Source organism: Triticum urartu, chromosome 5A, assembly GCF_056163025.1.
Source record: "Triticum urartu cultivar PI428250 chromosome 5A, HENAU_Tu73, whole genome shotgun sequence".
Taxonomy (NCBI): Eukaryota; Viridiplantae; Streptophyta; class Magnoliopsida; order Poales; family Poaceae; genus Triticum; species Triticum urartu.
Genome location: NC_141877.1, coordinates 484,169,669 through 484,185,645, shown reverse-complemented (window position 1 = coordinate 484,185,645; position 15,977 = coordinate 484,169,669). Strand labels below are relative to the sequence as shown.

General features: G+C 41.6%; 1 protein-coding gene across 1 annotated transcript; it reads left to right on the top strand.

The window, feature by feature from the left end:
* The first annotated feature begins 12,602 nt into the window (after window positions 1–12,602).
* On the top strand, window positions 12,603–13,252 carry LOC125556356 (auxin-responsive protein SAUR71-like). The gene has a single exon (XM_048719109.2). It carries the CDS (start codon window positions 12,688–12,690, stop codon window positions 13,075–13,077), a length of 390 nt encoding a protein of 129 aa, XP_048575066.1. The 5' UTR covers window positions 12,603–12,687; the 3' UTR covers window positions 13,078–13,252.
* The last annotated feature ends 2,725 nt before the right edge of the window (window positions 13,253–15,977 follow it).

Here is a 15,977-nt window from a genome sequence, read left to right as displayed (position 1 = left end):
TTTCCTTTTCAGTTGCCCAATTTGCATGTGGCACGATGGGATAGGTGCACACATATCTGTAACCGATTGCTGGAAATAGAGCTCATCAGAATCGCTGCCTTGTCGCTTCTCTCGGATCCTAGTAACACAACAGCTAGTAGGATTTTGTCAAGCACGCTGCAAGCTCTATCTTTTTCTTTTGCAGACAAAGGCCAGCTTTGCGTGGATGTTGTTAGTGTTGGAATTTTGCTAGTAGGCTTTTGGCCCAAAGCCCAACTAAAATTCTGAAATTTTCTTGGCCCATTCATGCACACATGTGAGTGGAGTGAGTGAGGCTAAAGTTTAGTCCCACCCCGGAAGTTGAGAGAGAGTTGCACCTCTTTATTAGATGAACTCTTCTACCACTTGTATGAGCATGAGAAGAGGAGACCTACGCGCGCTCCTCCTCCTCCTCGCTCGCCGCGCCGCGGGTTGCGGGATTGAGCCGAGCCGAGGACAGAGCTATGCACGTTGCGGGATTGAGCCGAGCCGAGGACAGAGCTATGCACGTTGTCTAGTAATTTGCTCATATTTCCAACAATCCAAAAACCTGATTATAGGCAATTTACTCCGAGTGGTTTTGCTGCGCATTTGGAGCCGCCTGCCTTTAAGGGGGCGCAATATAAGAGGTGGCGCACGAGAGCAGTCTACTGGTTCAAGACCATGGGCTGCTATGATGCCACCAAGGGCAAGCCTGAGGGCGATCTTAATCCAGCACAGCTGGAAGCTTTTGAGAAGATCGATACCCTCTTTAAAGGCGCTCTTCTGAGTGTTCTTGATGACTCCATTGTGGATTCGTATATGTCGTTTGACAACGGCAAGGACATGTGGGCTGCGCTTGAGGCCAAGTTTGGTGCCTCGGACACCGGCAGCGAGTTGTACGTCATGGAGCAATTCTATAACTACAAGATGACTGATGAGCGTCCTGTTGTATAGCAGGCTCATGAGATACAGTCGCTCGCAAAAGAATTTGAGTACTTCAATTGTGTGTTGCCAGACAAATTTGTTGCCGGAGGCATCATTGCCAAGTTTCCACCTTCGTGGAACAATTTTGCTACTTTCCTGAAACACAAGAGACAGGAGTTTTCCGTTGCGGATCTCATTGGTACTCTTGATGTTGAAGAGAAGGAGAGAGCAAAGGACACACGTGCTCGAGTTGCTGAGGGAGGTTCTAGTACCCACATGGCACAGAAGAAGAACTCCCAGCCCAACAAGTTCAAAAACAATAAGAACAAAACTCAGGGCAAAGGCAGGTTTGATACAAAGAACAAGCCATCACATTCTACCAACTTCAAGAAGAATTCTCATAAGAAGGGGAAGGGACTTTGCCATGTCTGCGGTGATCCTAATCACTAGGCTCCGAAGTGTCCTAACCGCTTTGAGGAGCGCGAACATGAGAAGAGCGGTAAGTCCGCTAATGTTGTCATCGGTGATACTGATATGAAGGAATCTGGGTACGGTATTTTTCCTACCATCCTTTCAGTATTTCAATCCCCTGATTGGTTAATTGACACCGGTGCCAATGTACATGTTTGTGCTGACGCCTCCATGTTTTCTTCTTACCAGGCAACAGGGACTTCACCCGTGCTGATGGGGAACGGGTCACATGCCATCGTTCGAGGTGTTGGTACGGTCGATCTGAAGTTTACTTTGGGGAAGACTGTGCGTCTGAAGAACGTTCATCATGTGCCGTCCATCAATAAAAATCACGTTAGCGGTTCCCGTTTATGTCGAGATGGTTTTAAGTTGGTTTTCGAATCCAATAAAGTTGTAATTTCTAAGTGTGGACAATTTGTTGGAAAAGGCTATGAGTGCGGAGGCTTGTTCCGCCTATCTTTGTCAGATATTTGCACTAAAGTTATTAATAATGTTTGCCACAATAATGAGTCTGATATTTGGCATTCACGACTCTGTCATATTAACTTTGGTTGCATGACGCGGTTAGCCAATATGAATTTAATTCCGAAAATCTCTACTGTCAAAGGCTCCAAGTGCCAAGTATGTGTGCAAGCTAAGCAACCTCGCAAGTCCCATAAGACTGCAGATGCAAGAGACTTGGCGCCACTAGAGCTTATACATTCTGATCTTTGTGAGATGAATGGCGTGTTGACAAAAGGTGGAAAGAGATACTTCATGACGTTGATTGATGACTCCACTAGATATTGTTATGTGTATCTTCTGAAATCAAAAGATGAGGCTTTGACTTTCTTTAAAAACTATAAAGCTGAGGTAGAGAACCAACTTGATCGAAAAATTAAACGGCTTAGGTCCGATCATGGTGGAGAGTATTTTTCCAATGAATTTGATCTGTTTTGTGCGGGACATGGTATAATCCATGAGAGGACGCCTCCCTACTCACCCCAGTCAAATGGGGTAGCCGAATGAAAGAATCGAACTCTAATTGATATGGTTAACACCATGTTAGACACTTCGGGTCTATCCAAGAAATGGTGGGGGGAGGCGCTAATGATTGCGTGTCATGTCCTAAACCGAGTTCCCACAAAGCATAAGACCATGACTCCATTTGAGGAGTGGGAAAGGAAAAGGTTGAAACTCTCTTACCTACGTACTTGGGGTTGTTTGGCGAAAGTCAATATACCAATTCCCAAGAAGCGCAAGCTTGGACCAAAAACCATGGATTGTGTTCTTCTGGGCTATGCTTTTCATAGCATCGGCTATAGATTTTTGATAATAAAATCTGAGGTATCCGACATGCATGTTGGTGCGATTATGGAATCAAATGATGTAACTTTCTTTGAGGACATATTTCCTATGAAGGATATGTCGAGTTCATCAAATCAGGAGATACCTACTCCATCTAGTGAGGAATTCACTGTAATTCCTGAACCCACCATTGTGATGAAACACGTTGAGAATCCTGTTGAGGGTAACAATGGAACTCCTGTGAGGAGCAAGAGACAGAGGACTGCAAAGTCTTTTGGTGATGATTTCATTATGTACCTCGTAGATGACACACCCAGGACTATTTCAGAAGCCTATGCATCTCCTGATGCTGACTACTGGAAGGAAGCTGTACGTGGCGAGATGGATTCCATCTTAGCTAACGGTACCTGGGAGATCACTGACTATCCTTATGGGTGCAAACCTGTAGGATGTAAGTGGGTGTTCAAGAAAAAGCTTAGACCTGATGGTACGATTGAAAAGTACAAGGCACGGCTTGTGGCCAAGGGTTATACCCAGAAAGAAGGTGAAGACTTCTTTGATACTTACTCACCCGTGGCTAGACTGACCACAATTCGGGTGCTACTATCACTGGCTGCCTCACATGGTCTTCTCGTTCATCAAATGGAACGTTAAGACGGCTTTCCTCAATGGAGAGTTGAAGGAGGAAATTTACATGGATCAGCCAGATGGTTTTGTAGTACCTGGTCAGGAAGAAAAGGTGTGCAAGTTATTAAAGTCTTTATATGGCCTTAAACAAGCTCCTAAGGAGTGGCATGAGAAGTTCGAAAGAACATTAACTGCTGCCGGCTTTGTAGTAAACGATGGTGACAAGTGTGTGTACTATCGCTATGGTGGGGGCGAAGGAGTTATTCTTTGTCTGTATGTCGACGACATATTGATCTTTGGACCCAAACTTGATTTAATCAAGGAGGTTAAGGATTTCTTATCTTGCTGTTTTGAGATGAAGGATCTAGGAGTAGCTGATGTTATCTTAAACATCAAGCTGTTGAGAGATGAGAATGGTGGGATCACACTGCTTCAGTATCATTATGTGGAAAAGGTCTTGAGTCGTTTTGGGTATAGCGACTACACGCCTTCTCCAACTCCATATGATGCTAGTGTGTTGCTTCGAAAAAATTGACGGGTTGCTAGAGATCAACTGAGGTATTCTCAGATTATTGGCTCGCTTATGTATTTGGCGAGTGCCACGAGGCCTGACATCTCTTTTGCTGTGAGCAAGCTAAGTCGGTTTGTGTCAAAACTGGGAGATGATCATTGGCATGCGCTTGAGAGAGTTATGCGCTATTTGAAAGGCACCGCGAGCTATGGGATTCACTACACCATGTATCCAAGGGTATTGGAGGGTTATAGTGACTCAAACTGGATATCTGATGCTGATGAGATTAAGGCCACAAGTGGTTATGTTTTTACACTTGGTGGTGGCGCTGTTTCTTGGAAGTCTTGCAAGCAGACCATCTTAACGAGGTCAACTATGGAAACAGAACTCACAGCATTAGACACTGCCACTGTTGAAGCAGAGTGGCTTCGTGAACTCTTGATGGACTTACCTATGGTTGAACAACTAATACCCCCTATCCTGATGAACTGTGATAATCAAACTGTGATCGTCAAGATAAACAGTTCTAAGGACAATATGAAGTCCTCAAGGCATGTGAAGAGGAGACTAAAATCTGTCAGAAAATTGAGGAACTCCGGAGTTATTACGTTGGATTATATCCAAACGTCGAAAAACTTGGCAGATCCCTTCACAAAGGGTCTATCACATAATGTGATAGATAATGCATCGATGGAGATGGGTTTGAGACCCACCGCATGAGTTGTCCATAGTGGTAACCCACTCTATGTGATTGGAAATCCCATGAAGTAGAAGTGGGAGACAAGCTGTTGGTCAACTGGGAAGAGAGTATCCCTATATTAATTATCCCACTCCGTGAAGATGCAATACTCTCCTGATCTGCATGGCAGGTTGATACTTATCTTAATGTGGTCCAAGTGGCTTATTCGGGTAAGAAGAGATGTTGTCCTGCAGAACATCTTCTGAGGAACACACCTATATGAATTTGACTGTTAACATCGCAGTCTGTGAGAATTGGGTGTTCTCTAATAAATTCATGAAAGGCCCTGGAGTATGACGTATACGCTCCACCCGCGGGGAAGCCTTGCGGCAGCCCAGTATCGGTCAAGAATTTGTGTGAAACTAGTTTCACAGAAAACTTGTAGTTCAAGGCATAGTCCACTATTCAAGTTGTGATCTAGTGTAGTATAAATTTCTAAGTAGAAGTTCAACTTCACAGTCTCCACTAAGCACCGATATATAAAATAATGTTTTGGAACTAAATGATGAGATGTGCCAATGAGACTTTGTGGGGGATTGTTGGAATTTTGCTAGTAGGCCTTTGGCCCAAAGCCCAACTAAAATTCTGAAATTCTCTTGGCCCATTCATGCACACATGTGAGTGGAGTGAGTGAGGCTAAAGTTTAGTCCCACCCCGGAAGTTGAGAGAGAGTTGCACCTCTTTATAAGGTGAGCTCTTCTACTACTTGTATGAGCATGAGAAGAGGAGACCTACACGCGCGCTCCTCCTCCTTGCTCGCCTCGTCACGCCACGCCTCGTCACTCCGCGCCACTCCGCGCCGCGGGATTGAGCCGAGCCGAGGACAGAGCTATGCACGTTGTCTATATTTTTGCTGCATGGGAAAATTAATGAGTCATTAATTAATAATTAACGGACGCGTTAATTACTAAATCGTTTCCGATTCTTTTGGATCGTGATGACTCGGACATGGGGTTTACTCCCACGACCTACCCGGCCCGCACTATATAGTCAGGCAGATGTCTACCCTAGCCGCCGCCGCTTCGTATGGTTTCTCACCACCGTTCCAGATCATTGCGCCGCCAAGCAAGTCTTCTCCATCCCTCCTTCCGGCGTGCACCGCGAGAAGGGACAGCAGGCCTCCGGAACCCCGCCTCTCGTGATCCTGTACGGGAGAGGGGCGATCAGGTTTTTGGGGAACGCACTCGCGCGACTGCTGGCAGCGACGACTTCGCGAACGACGAGTTCTTCCCTGACCTCGGCAACCTCGTCCTCGACGACATGGGCGACAACGTCAACGTCGGCGGTGCTGCACCCGCTGCACCGTATGTGATTCTATCCTTCCTGTTCGAGATCGTGGTAGAATTCATGTTTCTAGTATGTGCCCTAGATGTGATATGTTCATCTGCTATGCTAGTTCGCATGATTAGTTTAATCTCTGCTGCTGTGGTCATGATTTATCTTCTGTTTATTCGAATTAAATCTCGTAGTAATTTGCTCATATTTCCAACAGTTAGCATGATGTGACTAAGATATTTTTCAGAGGGACAGACAGGACGGTGAATCTGTGGACACTCCTACAAAGGAAGACAAGACGAAGATACGAGATGGGGTCAGTCAGTTTCATGTCGACGACATTCGCTCCCTGAATATCTCCTAGTTGGCCAAGACGATTCACAATCTGACATGGGGAGGCCATCTTCATCGACCTTGCTGCCCCAATAGTAACTAGGTGGCTTTCTTTCTCTCTATATTTTTTTTTAATATAATGGTCTTCTCTAAGATCATCCGAAGTAATCTTTTGCGATGCGCTTGTTGGGATCCAATGAATTGCGACTTTATGATCAGATTATCCATTGAATTTATATGAGTTTCTTGAGCCTTCTTTACTGCATAACTTTATAACTTTGTATTTCTATATGATCTGTCCGTCTACTTTGGCCAAGTTAGATTGATTTTTCTTCAGAGAAGTGCTTTGTGGTAGGTTCAATTTTGTGGCGATCCTGTCCACTGATAGAAAGGAAAATGGCACATATTGTATTGTTGCTACTAAGGATAAAATGGCTGGGTTATATTGATTGATCTTATTCTGGCTACGTTATGTCATCTTGTGTAATGCATTACTCTGTTTGTATGAGCTTGATACTTTGAGACGCATGCTGGATATCGGTCTTGGGTGGACTAATAGTAGTAGATGCGTTTGGAGTAACGGTCTACTTTTCACCGACATAATGCATATGTATTGATTATGCCATGGATGATCATTATAGCAATGCACAATTCTGTCAATTGCCCCAACAGTAATTTGTTTACCCATCGCTACCTTGCTTTCGAGAGAGATGCCACTAGTGAACCTATGGTCTCTTTGTCCATTCTCAATTAATTTGCAAGCTTTTATCATTGCTACTTATTTGCTATCATTATAACTATTTGCTTTTAACCTTGTAACTGACAAGAACAAGGGTAGTCATGACCCCCTTGCCTTTGTTGGGTGCAAGGAATTATTTTATTTTTCTGCAAGTGCTGCTAAGTTGTTCGTGTGTTGTTTCCTACTGATCCAATAAATATTGGTTTTTAACTAAGAGAAATACTATCTGCTACTATACTGCATCACCCTTCCTCTTCGGAGAAATCCAGCAACTCTATCACGAGTAGCAAATACCCTTAAAGAAGAAATAAAATAAAATAAAACCTAAAAATAAAATAATAAATTTTTATAAGTAAGAATGATTTAGTGGCATACCCTAAAAAGAAAGAAAATTAAAATAAATAAATGAAGTGTTATAAGAAAGAATGAATTGGTGACACTGGCATTACACTTAAAAAGAAAAAGAAACTAAACAAAATAAAATAAGGACAATGTATGCCCACGGTGCAACACACAAACAATTAGATAGTAAGCATATAACAATGCAATTTCACAAAAATAAGTTCCCTAAAAAGGATTCAATTAGTGACATTTGTATTATGATTAAAGAAGAAAGAAAACAAAATAAAATAATAATTCAATATACTGAAGTTTTCTAAGAAAAAAAAAGAATTTGTGGCTTTGGTATTATCCTTTAAGCAGAAAGAAAATGAAATAAAAACTATAATAAAAAATAGGTTTTATAAGTTAAAATGAATTAGTGGAATTGATATTAACCTTTTAGAAGAAAGAAAATGAATAATAACTAAAATAAAATAAAAATATGAGACTTTCTATGGAAAATGAATTAGTGGCTGATACGTCTCCAACATATCTATAATTTTTAATTGTTCCATGTTATATTATCATTCTTGGATGTTTTACAATCATTTTATAGCAACTTCATATAAGTTTTTGGGACTAACTTATTGACATAGTGCCTAGTGCCGGTTGTTGTTTTTTGTTTGTTTTTTACTTCACAGAAAATCAATAACAAACGGAGTCCAAACACAGCGAAACTTTTTTGAAGATTTTATCTGGACCAGGAGACACAAGATGAGCCAAAGAAGTACCAGAGGGGTGCCCCGAGGGGACACAACCCACCTGGGCGCGCATGGGGGCCCAGGCCCCAGGCGCGCCCTGGTGGGTTGTGCCCACCTCGGTGGCCTCCCGCACCGCCTCTTTGCTCTATAAATACTCCAAAAATCCAAAAACCCTAGGAGAGTCGACGAAACACAATTCCAGCCACCACAAGTTGTAGAAACCACAGATCTAATCTAGACACCGTCACAGAGGGGTCCATCATCCTCATTGGTGCCTCTCCGATGAAGCGTGAGTAGTTCATTGTAGACCTATGGGTCCGTATGCAGTAGCTAGACGCCTTCCTCTCTCTCTCTCTCTCTTGATTCTGAATACAATGGTCTCTTGGAGATCTATTTGATGTAACTATTTTTGCGGTGTGTTTGTTGGGATCCGATGAACTTTGAGTTTATGATCAGATCTATTTTATCCATGAATATTTGAGTTTTGATCTCTTATATGCATGATTGCTTATAGTCTCGTATTTCTTCTTTGAATCTTTGGTTTAGTTAGGCCGACTAGATCGATTTTTCTTGCCATGAGAAGAGGTGCTTTGTGATGTGTTCGATCTTACGGTGCTCAATCCCAGTGATAGAAGGGGACATGACATGTATGTATCGTTACTATTAAGGATAACAATATGGGGTCTATTCCTACATGAATAGATCATGTCTACATCATGTCATCATTCTTATTGCATTACTCCATTTTTCCATGAACTTAATACAATAGATGCTTGCTGGATAGCGGTCGATGTGTGGAGTAATAGCAATAGATGCAGGCAGGAGTCGGTCTACTAATCTTGGACATGATGCCTATATAATGATCATTGCCTAGATATCATCATAATTATTTGAAGTTCTATCAATTGCCCAATAGTAATTTGTTTACCCGTTGTATGCTATTTTTCTTGAAAAAAGCCACTAGTGAAATCTACGCCCCCGAGTCTCTCCTTTATCATATTTGCCTTTGAGATCTATTTTTATTTACTTTTATTTTCAGATCTATTAATCCAAAAACCCAAAAATACCTTGTTGCAATTTTTTATTTTTTATTATATTTCGCGTTTTCGCGAGATCTATTTATCTAATCTACTATAAATTTATCTATCTTTTTACCCGGGAGGAATTGACAACCCCTCTTACACGTCGGATTGCAAGTATTTGTTCTTTGTGTGCAGGTACTGTTTACATAGTGTTGCGTGGTTCTTCTACTTGTTCGGTAACCTTGGTCTCATCACTGAGGGAAATGTTGTGCTGCATCATCCCTTCCTCTTTGGGGAAATATTGGCGTAGTTCAAGCCACATCAGTGGCATTAGTATTACCTTTAAAGAAGAAAGAAAATGAACTAATACTAAAACTAAATCCAAAATAATAAAGTGTTTCTAAGAAATAATGAACTACTGGCTTTGGTATTACGCTTGAAGAAGAAAGAAACTAAAATAAAAACTAAAACAAAAATAGAATAATAAAGTTTTCTAAGAAAGAAATAATTAGTGATGTTTGGTACTACCCTTTGAAAATAAATAAAATGACAACAAATAATGACAAAATTTGCACACAATTTTAGTAAAAAAAATTGTGCTTTTTATAATATGAAAGAATAAGAATATAATAGTGAAATTTCAGAAAAAGAGATTTCCTAGGAAAAATGAATTAGTGGTATTGGTATTGAAGAAGAAATAAAATGAAATATAAACTTAACAAAATCAAAACAATGAAGTTCTCTAAGAAAGAAAGAATGAATTAGTGGCTTTGGTATTACCCTTTAAGAAGAAGAAAAATTAAAATTAAAGCTAAATTAAAACAAAAATAATGAGATTTTCTAACGAAGAATGAATTAATGACACTGGTATTACCCTTTAAGAAGAAATAAAAAAACTAAAGCAAATAGTGGCACAATTCACGCCGTGTATACAAAAAAATTGTGCTTTTTCCAAATATGTAAGACTAAACATATAATAGTGAAATTTACGCAAAACAAATTTCCTAAGAAGGAATGAATTAGAGGCATTAGTGTTACCCTTAAAAAGGAAATAAAATAATACTAAAACAAAATCAAAATAATGAAGTTTTATAAGAAACAATGAATCAGTGGCATTATTGTCACCCTTTAAGAAAAAACAAAATAATAAAATAAATTATAAAAAAGCTTGCACACAACTTTACACCGAAATTGCACATTTTCACAATATGCATGGAATACTCACATAATAGTGCAACTTTTGCATATATTTTATATTATATTATATGTGTATATACATTTACAATCACCCAACATCTCAAAAAACCCACAAAAAATGACTAATAATGAAAAACAAAAAGCAAAAGCAAAAAAAAATAAAAACAGTAAAACACAAAGAACAAAGGTAGAGAGGGGAGGGCTAGATCGCATAGGTAATGGCTTCAACCCATTAAGGAATTGACTAAGCCAAATATATGGTGAGTTGAAAAACCCCAGCCCAAAACAACTCACGGAACATAGCAGAAAAGAACACGAAACTCTAAGCAAAAATCAAGGGCCAAAAAAATTGATTGGCTGAAAATCAATTTTTAGGCGACTTACATACAACTAAAGTGATGCCAAAAATACCTATGTTGTGAACCCTTGTGGTGGAACCATCCCACCAAGGTTCAAATCCTAGACTTGGCACCGGTGCTCGCATTTTTCTTAATTTATTTCAAACATACCGGCGATCAAGTGTGCCTGTGTGCCTTCTTACAGTGAGTGTATGTGCGTGTATACGGGCATCTGCGATTGTACTATGTTAAAAAAAAACTTATACCAAAAATATCCATGAAAAGAAAACCGACTAAAATATAAATAAAAGAAAAGGCAAAAACACTAGAAACAAAAAAAATGCAATATGCAGCCTAAGAAAAAAACGAAGTAAAAAATCCAGCCTAAGGAAAAATCGACTTGCCTAAACAGGGGAAGTCAAAAATCAACCTAAGAAGTCATACAACAGCACAAGAAAAATAAAGGACTTACCCAAATTTAAAAATCAGGCGACTTATGTATAGCTAGCTAGCTGTAGCCAAATACGGTTCTGTTGAAAAACTTGTGAGGTTTGTGGCCTCATTTTTGATCCGGCCAAAGTTGGGATTATCTTGTGTGGCTCTTCTCGGTGACGGCTTCTCTGGGATGGTGATCTATCCAATTTGCAGTTGTCGATGTCTTCCTAACTATTGCATCTATAAGCTTCTGTGTTTCAAGAAGATTGCTCCCGTAAGACATAGGGGCCGGTTTTACTTATTACTCTCTCTGTCTTGAAAATGTCTTACATTTTGCTTCACCTACCTTCCACCGCTCTGCAAAAGGAAAAAAAAAGTAGGGAGAGCCAGCTGGGCATATAATGCTGCTCGTACATGAACAACGGAAGGTCTGAAGGACGAGTTGCCCAATTTGCATATGGCACCAAGGAATAGGCACCCACATGTCTGTAACCGATTGCTGGAGATAGAGCTGATCAGAATCGCCGCCTTGTCGCTTCTGTCGGATCCTAGCAACACAACAGCCAGTAGAATTCTGTCAAGCACGCTGCAAGCCCAATGTTTTTCTTCTGCAAACAAAGGCCAGCTTCGCGTGTACGTATGTTGTTAGCATGATCCAAACTAGATATTTTTCAGATGGAGACTGAATCTGTGGACACTCCTACAAAGGAAGACAGCACGAAGAGACGACATGGGGTCAGCCAGTTTCATGTCGACATTCGCTCCCTGAATATCCCTTCGTTGGCACTTGGCAAAGACTATTCAAAGTCCAGCAGGGCTCAAGCAAATCAGCTCGGGACACCACGCACACGTCTTGCACCCTTAATCAAATCTACACAAACCCTATCCACTAATACACAAACACTATCTACTAACACAAGTGTATATATACTTGGTGCATTATTAGACCCAGGTGTCAAATCGCCAAACCGCCGACGACAGACACAGGCGGCCGCCCAATTGCAAGCACGGGCGGAGACCCCATCAAACAAAGCCTCGGTTTGGAGCGTTGCATGCATGCGCCGTTGCTAATGCTGACCTAAACAACGCCGCTTGTGGTTGGGGAGTTTGACACCTCAAAAACTAGCCCCAATCATGCGGCTAAATCTAATGCATTATTTGCCATGACGCCACGCCACTGGCCCCCTCCCTCCTCCAGCTCCTACGTACCTCCAAGTCGGCCATGAGGAATGATGTCACACACGCTTCCACAATCCACAGTCGCAGCTAGAGCTAGCTCCTCCCCTGGATCAACCTTCCGAGGCAGCCAAATCCTACTCTGAATCTCTGACTGTAAGCGTATTATAATGCAAGATGCTGCTAAAGCAACAAGGTGCATCCTTCCAAAGATTCAACGAGAAAGGCGCAAGGATTGGTTCTATATGCACAATAATTGTCCAACTAATCTCCATCTGTTTCCATTGCTCTTCTTTCTTTAATGGAATGGTGATCAAAGTCTTTTGCGTATTCACGAAACAAAGGGTTCGGGTCGTTCTCAGCGGCTTCGGATTTCAAATACGGCCTTTCAGTCGACAGACCAAGTCTTGGTCGACCCCTCCCCCCTATATAAACCATTCCACCCCTTTCCTCCCAACCTCCCAATTCCAAGCTTGCTACACCTTCTTTGCAAATTTGCAACTAGCTATAGCCTGCGAGGTTTTGTGCACCATGGGCATGGCTGAGAAGGGGTCGGCGGCGAGGAAGGCCGGGCTGATCACCAAGACGCTGGACCGGTGCCGGAGCACCACAGCGAGGAACAAACCAGCAGAGGGCTGCTTCTCGGTGTATGTCGGCGCGGACAGACAACGGTACGTGGTGCGGACGGAGTGCCTGAACCATCCGTTGTTCCATGCACTGCTGGAGGAGGCCGAGGAGGCATTTGGGTACGCAGACGCAGGGCCCCTCGAGCTACCCTGCAACACCGAGGCATTCGCCAAGGTGCTGGAGAAGATCCAGATGGAGAAGCAGATGGCGGCGCCGAGGAGGCACGTCCTCCCTAGGGGGAACTCCTATCGGTCGCTTGGCACTGGCTGGCCTATGATTGTCGGCCGGTCATAACATTTGTGTTTGGATTGGGTGATGTCGAGTTGATGAGCTCTGAGTTTCTGTTGAGCTTGCATCCTCATACTATCGTGTACACAGTTGGAAGCAGCCTTAATTAGCTCCCAAGTATGGTACTGTAAACAGCATCACCATATACTTGGCAATGTTAATATTTTTCGTTCTTATTCTATTTTCTGTTTTTGTGCGAAGGCACTGTTAGATGTTAATGTGTGTTCTCCTCCTAAGTTGTAGTAACTGTCTGCGGAAGTATTATACAGATACACAATAGAATTTGTAAGTGTTCTGCCGACAATATATGGCGTAATACCGTAATTCCAAAGTAGAATAGGGCACTTCTATTCATCTCACACTGATTGCAAGTTGGAGCGTCTATGTCTCTACTGTGTTTTTCTCAGAGAAAAGTGATTTAAATGAAACTATGCTAACGTTGATCACAGCCATATCCTACTTTTCATCTCACACTTTTCATTTAAACTCTACTGTGTTTTTCACATTTTATGGCACATCTAGATGTGCAATAACTAGAGCATATCTAGATGTGACATTATGTCAATAACTAGACATGACATTGGTGGTCGCCGAAAGCATGAAATAAATCGAGGAATAAGGCGACCACCAATGTCAAATCTAGGACTTGAACTCTAGTGGGCTCGGAATACCACTATCCTACTAATCATCCAACCACAGGTTGGTTTGCGCTTCTTTTCTTTGTTGATTGTGTGCGGTCTAGTCATGCAGAGGCCGGACATGTACTCGTTGTCCTTGTATTCTCTTGATGTGATATTATGTGTCAATAAAAAGCTCCTTTATTGAAAAATACAACTATAAGTGAGTTTTGCTTTGGTGTGACATGTGTCTACTCGACAAACATGTTTCTATTCATCCTTCAAGATCTGAAAATTAGCCATGTGAGTTGAGGCTATGTAATCCTGTGTGTAAATGGATTTGATTGGATATCAAATCAGTAGATACCTGTGTAGCAGATGAACTTCAGAAAAACAAACGGGAATGTCTAGGGCACATCTAGATGTGCCTTACTTATTGCACATCTAAGTGAGTGAATCAAGTATGAAGAGGAAAAGAAAAAAGAAAAAGAAAATATCCACACGAATCTCAACGTAAGATCAATGATGTAGGACTTAGATGTACAATACTTATGGCACATCTAGATGTGCTTTAGTAAAACTGTAAAGAAAAACAAAGAAAAGAAGAGAGAAGGAAAGGATCAACGCAAGACGAACGACCCACTACAGCAACCGATCAACAATTACCACCGCCGTTGACAATCTGTACTGCGAGATGGTTCCCCAATAGCATCACCTTCATAAAGGAAATAATGCATGGAACACCATTGTTGCTGGTTCCAACCACACAGGCTGAATCATGGGTTTTCACCCCTGGGAGAGGAAGTCCATAACTAGTGAGGGTTGGACCTAGGGTTTTCACCTAGAACTCGAGGAGCACCACGCCAAAGATGAAGTCTCTTGTGTTGCCGCCATGAACTTGCCAGAGAAGAAATCTTGCTCCAATACCTCGATCAACATGAAATCATGTTTCAAGATGAATTGCACACATTGGGCATTTGTTGAGATGCTAGCTTTGCCATCGAAGACATCGAGCGTGCTAACACCTGCACTGGACCTAGCGTTTTCACCCAGAACTTGAGGAGCACCACCAAAGATGAAGACTCTTGTGTTGCCGCCATGGACGCAGATTTTTCCTAACTAGTTGTGCGCATAACCTGAATCTTGACCGCACATCAAGCATGATGTCCAATCGACATGGCCCATCTAGCTGTCAGGTCTGCATGCCCATCCATGTATAAGAGCCATGTGAGCCAATTTCAACAGATGGTATAGTGAACAGTAGATTCAACCAGACTAGGCTGTAGGTGGGACCCACTCTATAGATTCTTTTCCCCCTAGATCGTGCATGCCTCCTTTTCCCTCCCGTCACCTTTCCTCTGAGCATTGTAGTACAAGCAGTTCTTATTCTAGCGATTACAACTGTGTTTCTTTTGGTAAAGCGATTACAACTGTTGACTCGACTAGAATTTGTAATTGCACCAGATTTCTCTTTAACGCGTGTTTAATTTCTTATCATCAATGTATAAAACTCTAGTGGAAAAAAAGTTTTTTGAAGATGGCAAAGAGAGGTCTGACTAACTAAAATAAAATAAAGCGTTTGCACATGCCCCATCGCCCGCTGACGGGGTAGGCCTTTGTTGGCACATAGCTAAAGTTCGACGCTAGCATGCAGAATTTTTGGTGTTACTGCTCACAACAGTGGGGCTCACTCGTCCACCCTCCACCACAAGCCCCTTCCATGATATTCGTTATGACTATAACGAAATCGCACCAAATAAATTGAGAAGTTTTGTTTTGAACCGCGGGAAAGTTCTTTATATTGATCTTTTATTTTTTGCGAGGGATTCTCCATATTGATCTAGGGAAGCCCCATCCGTTAGCTCTTTTTTGAACACCATCCTTTAGCCGGAATAGTCAACGGGCCTCTCATCATTAATGAAAACTTTAAAAATATTTAAAGAGTCAAAACTTCTGAAACTTTTTTTGTATCAAATATGACTTAGTGTAATACTCGTGTGGAAAGTTTCGCAAAGGAATGACTACCACGATATTCTGGACAGGAAAAAAACAAAATTATATTCTATAAAGGTTACTATTCACATTTTTTGAACTTGCAATTTTGTCCTTTCTTTGCCAAGGATACCTCGGGAATCATTCTTCTGCGTAACTTTTTACACGCATAATAAGTTAGGCCGTGTTTGTTGCAAAAAGATCAGAAAGTTTTGAGTCTTTTGTGTTTTTCTAAAAGTGTTTTTCCAATTCGGGCGCCCGTGTTGTACCACGTCGCAGGCTCACAACACCATTGTG

Bases quoted from the DNA above. Each gene is read 5' to 3' on its own strand.
- LOC125556356 (XM_048719109.2), top strand. From the start codon at position 12,688: ATGGGCATGGCTGAGAAGGGGTCGGCGGCGAGGAAGGCCGGGCTGATC.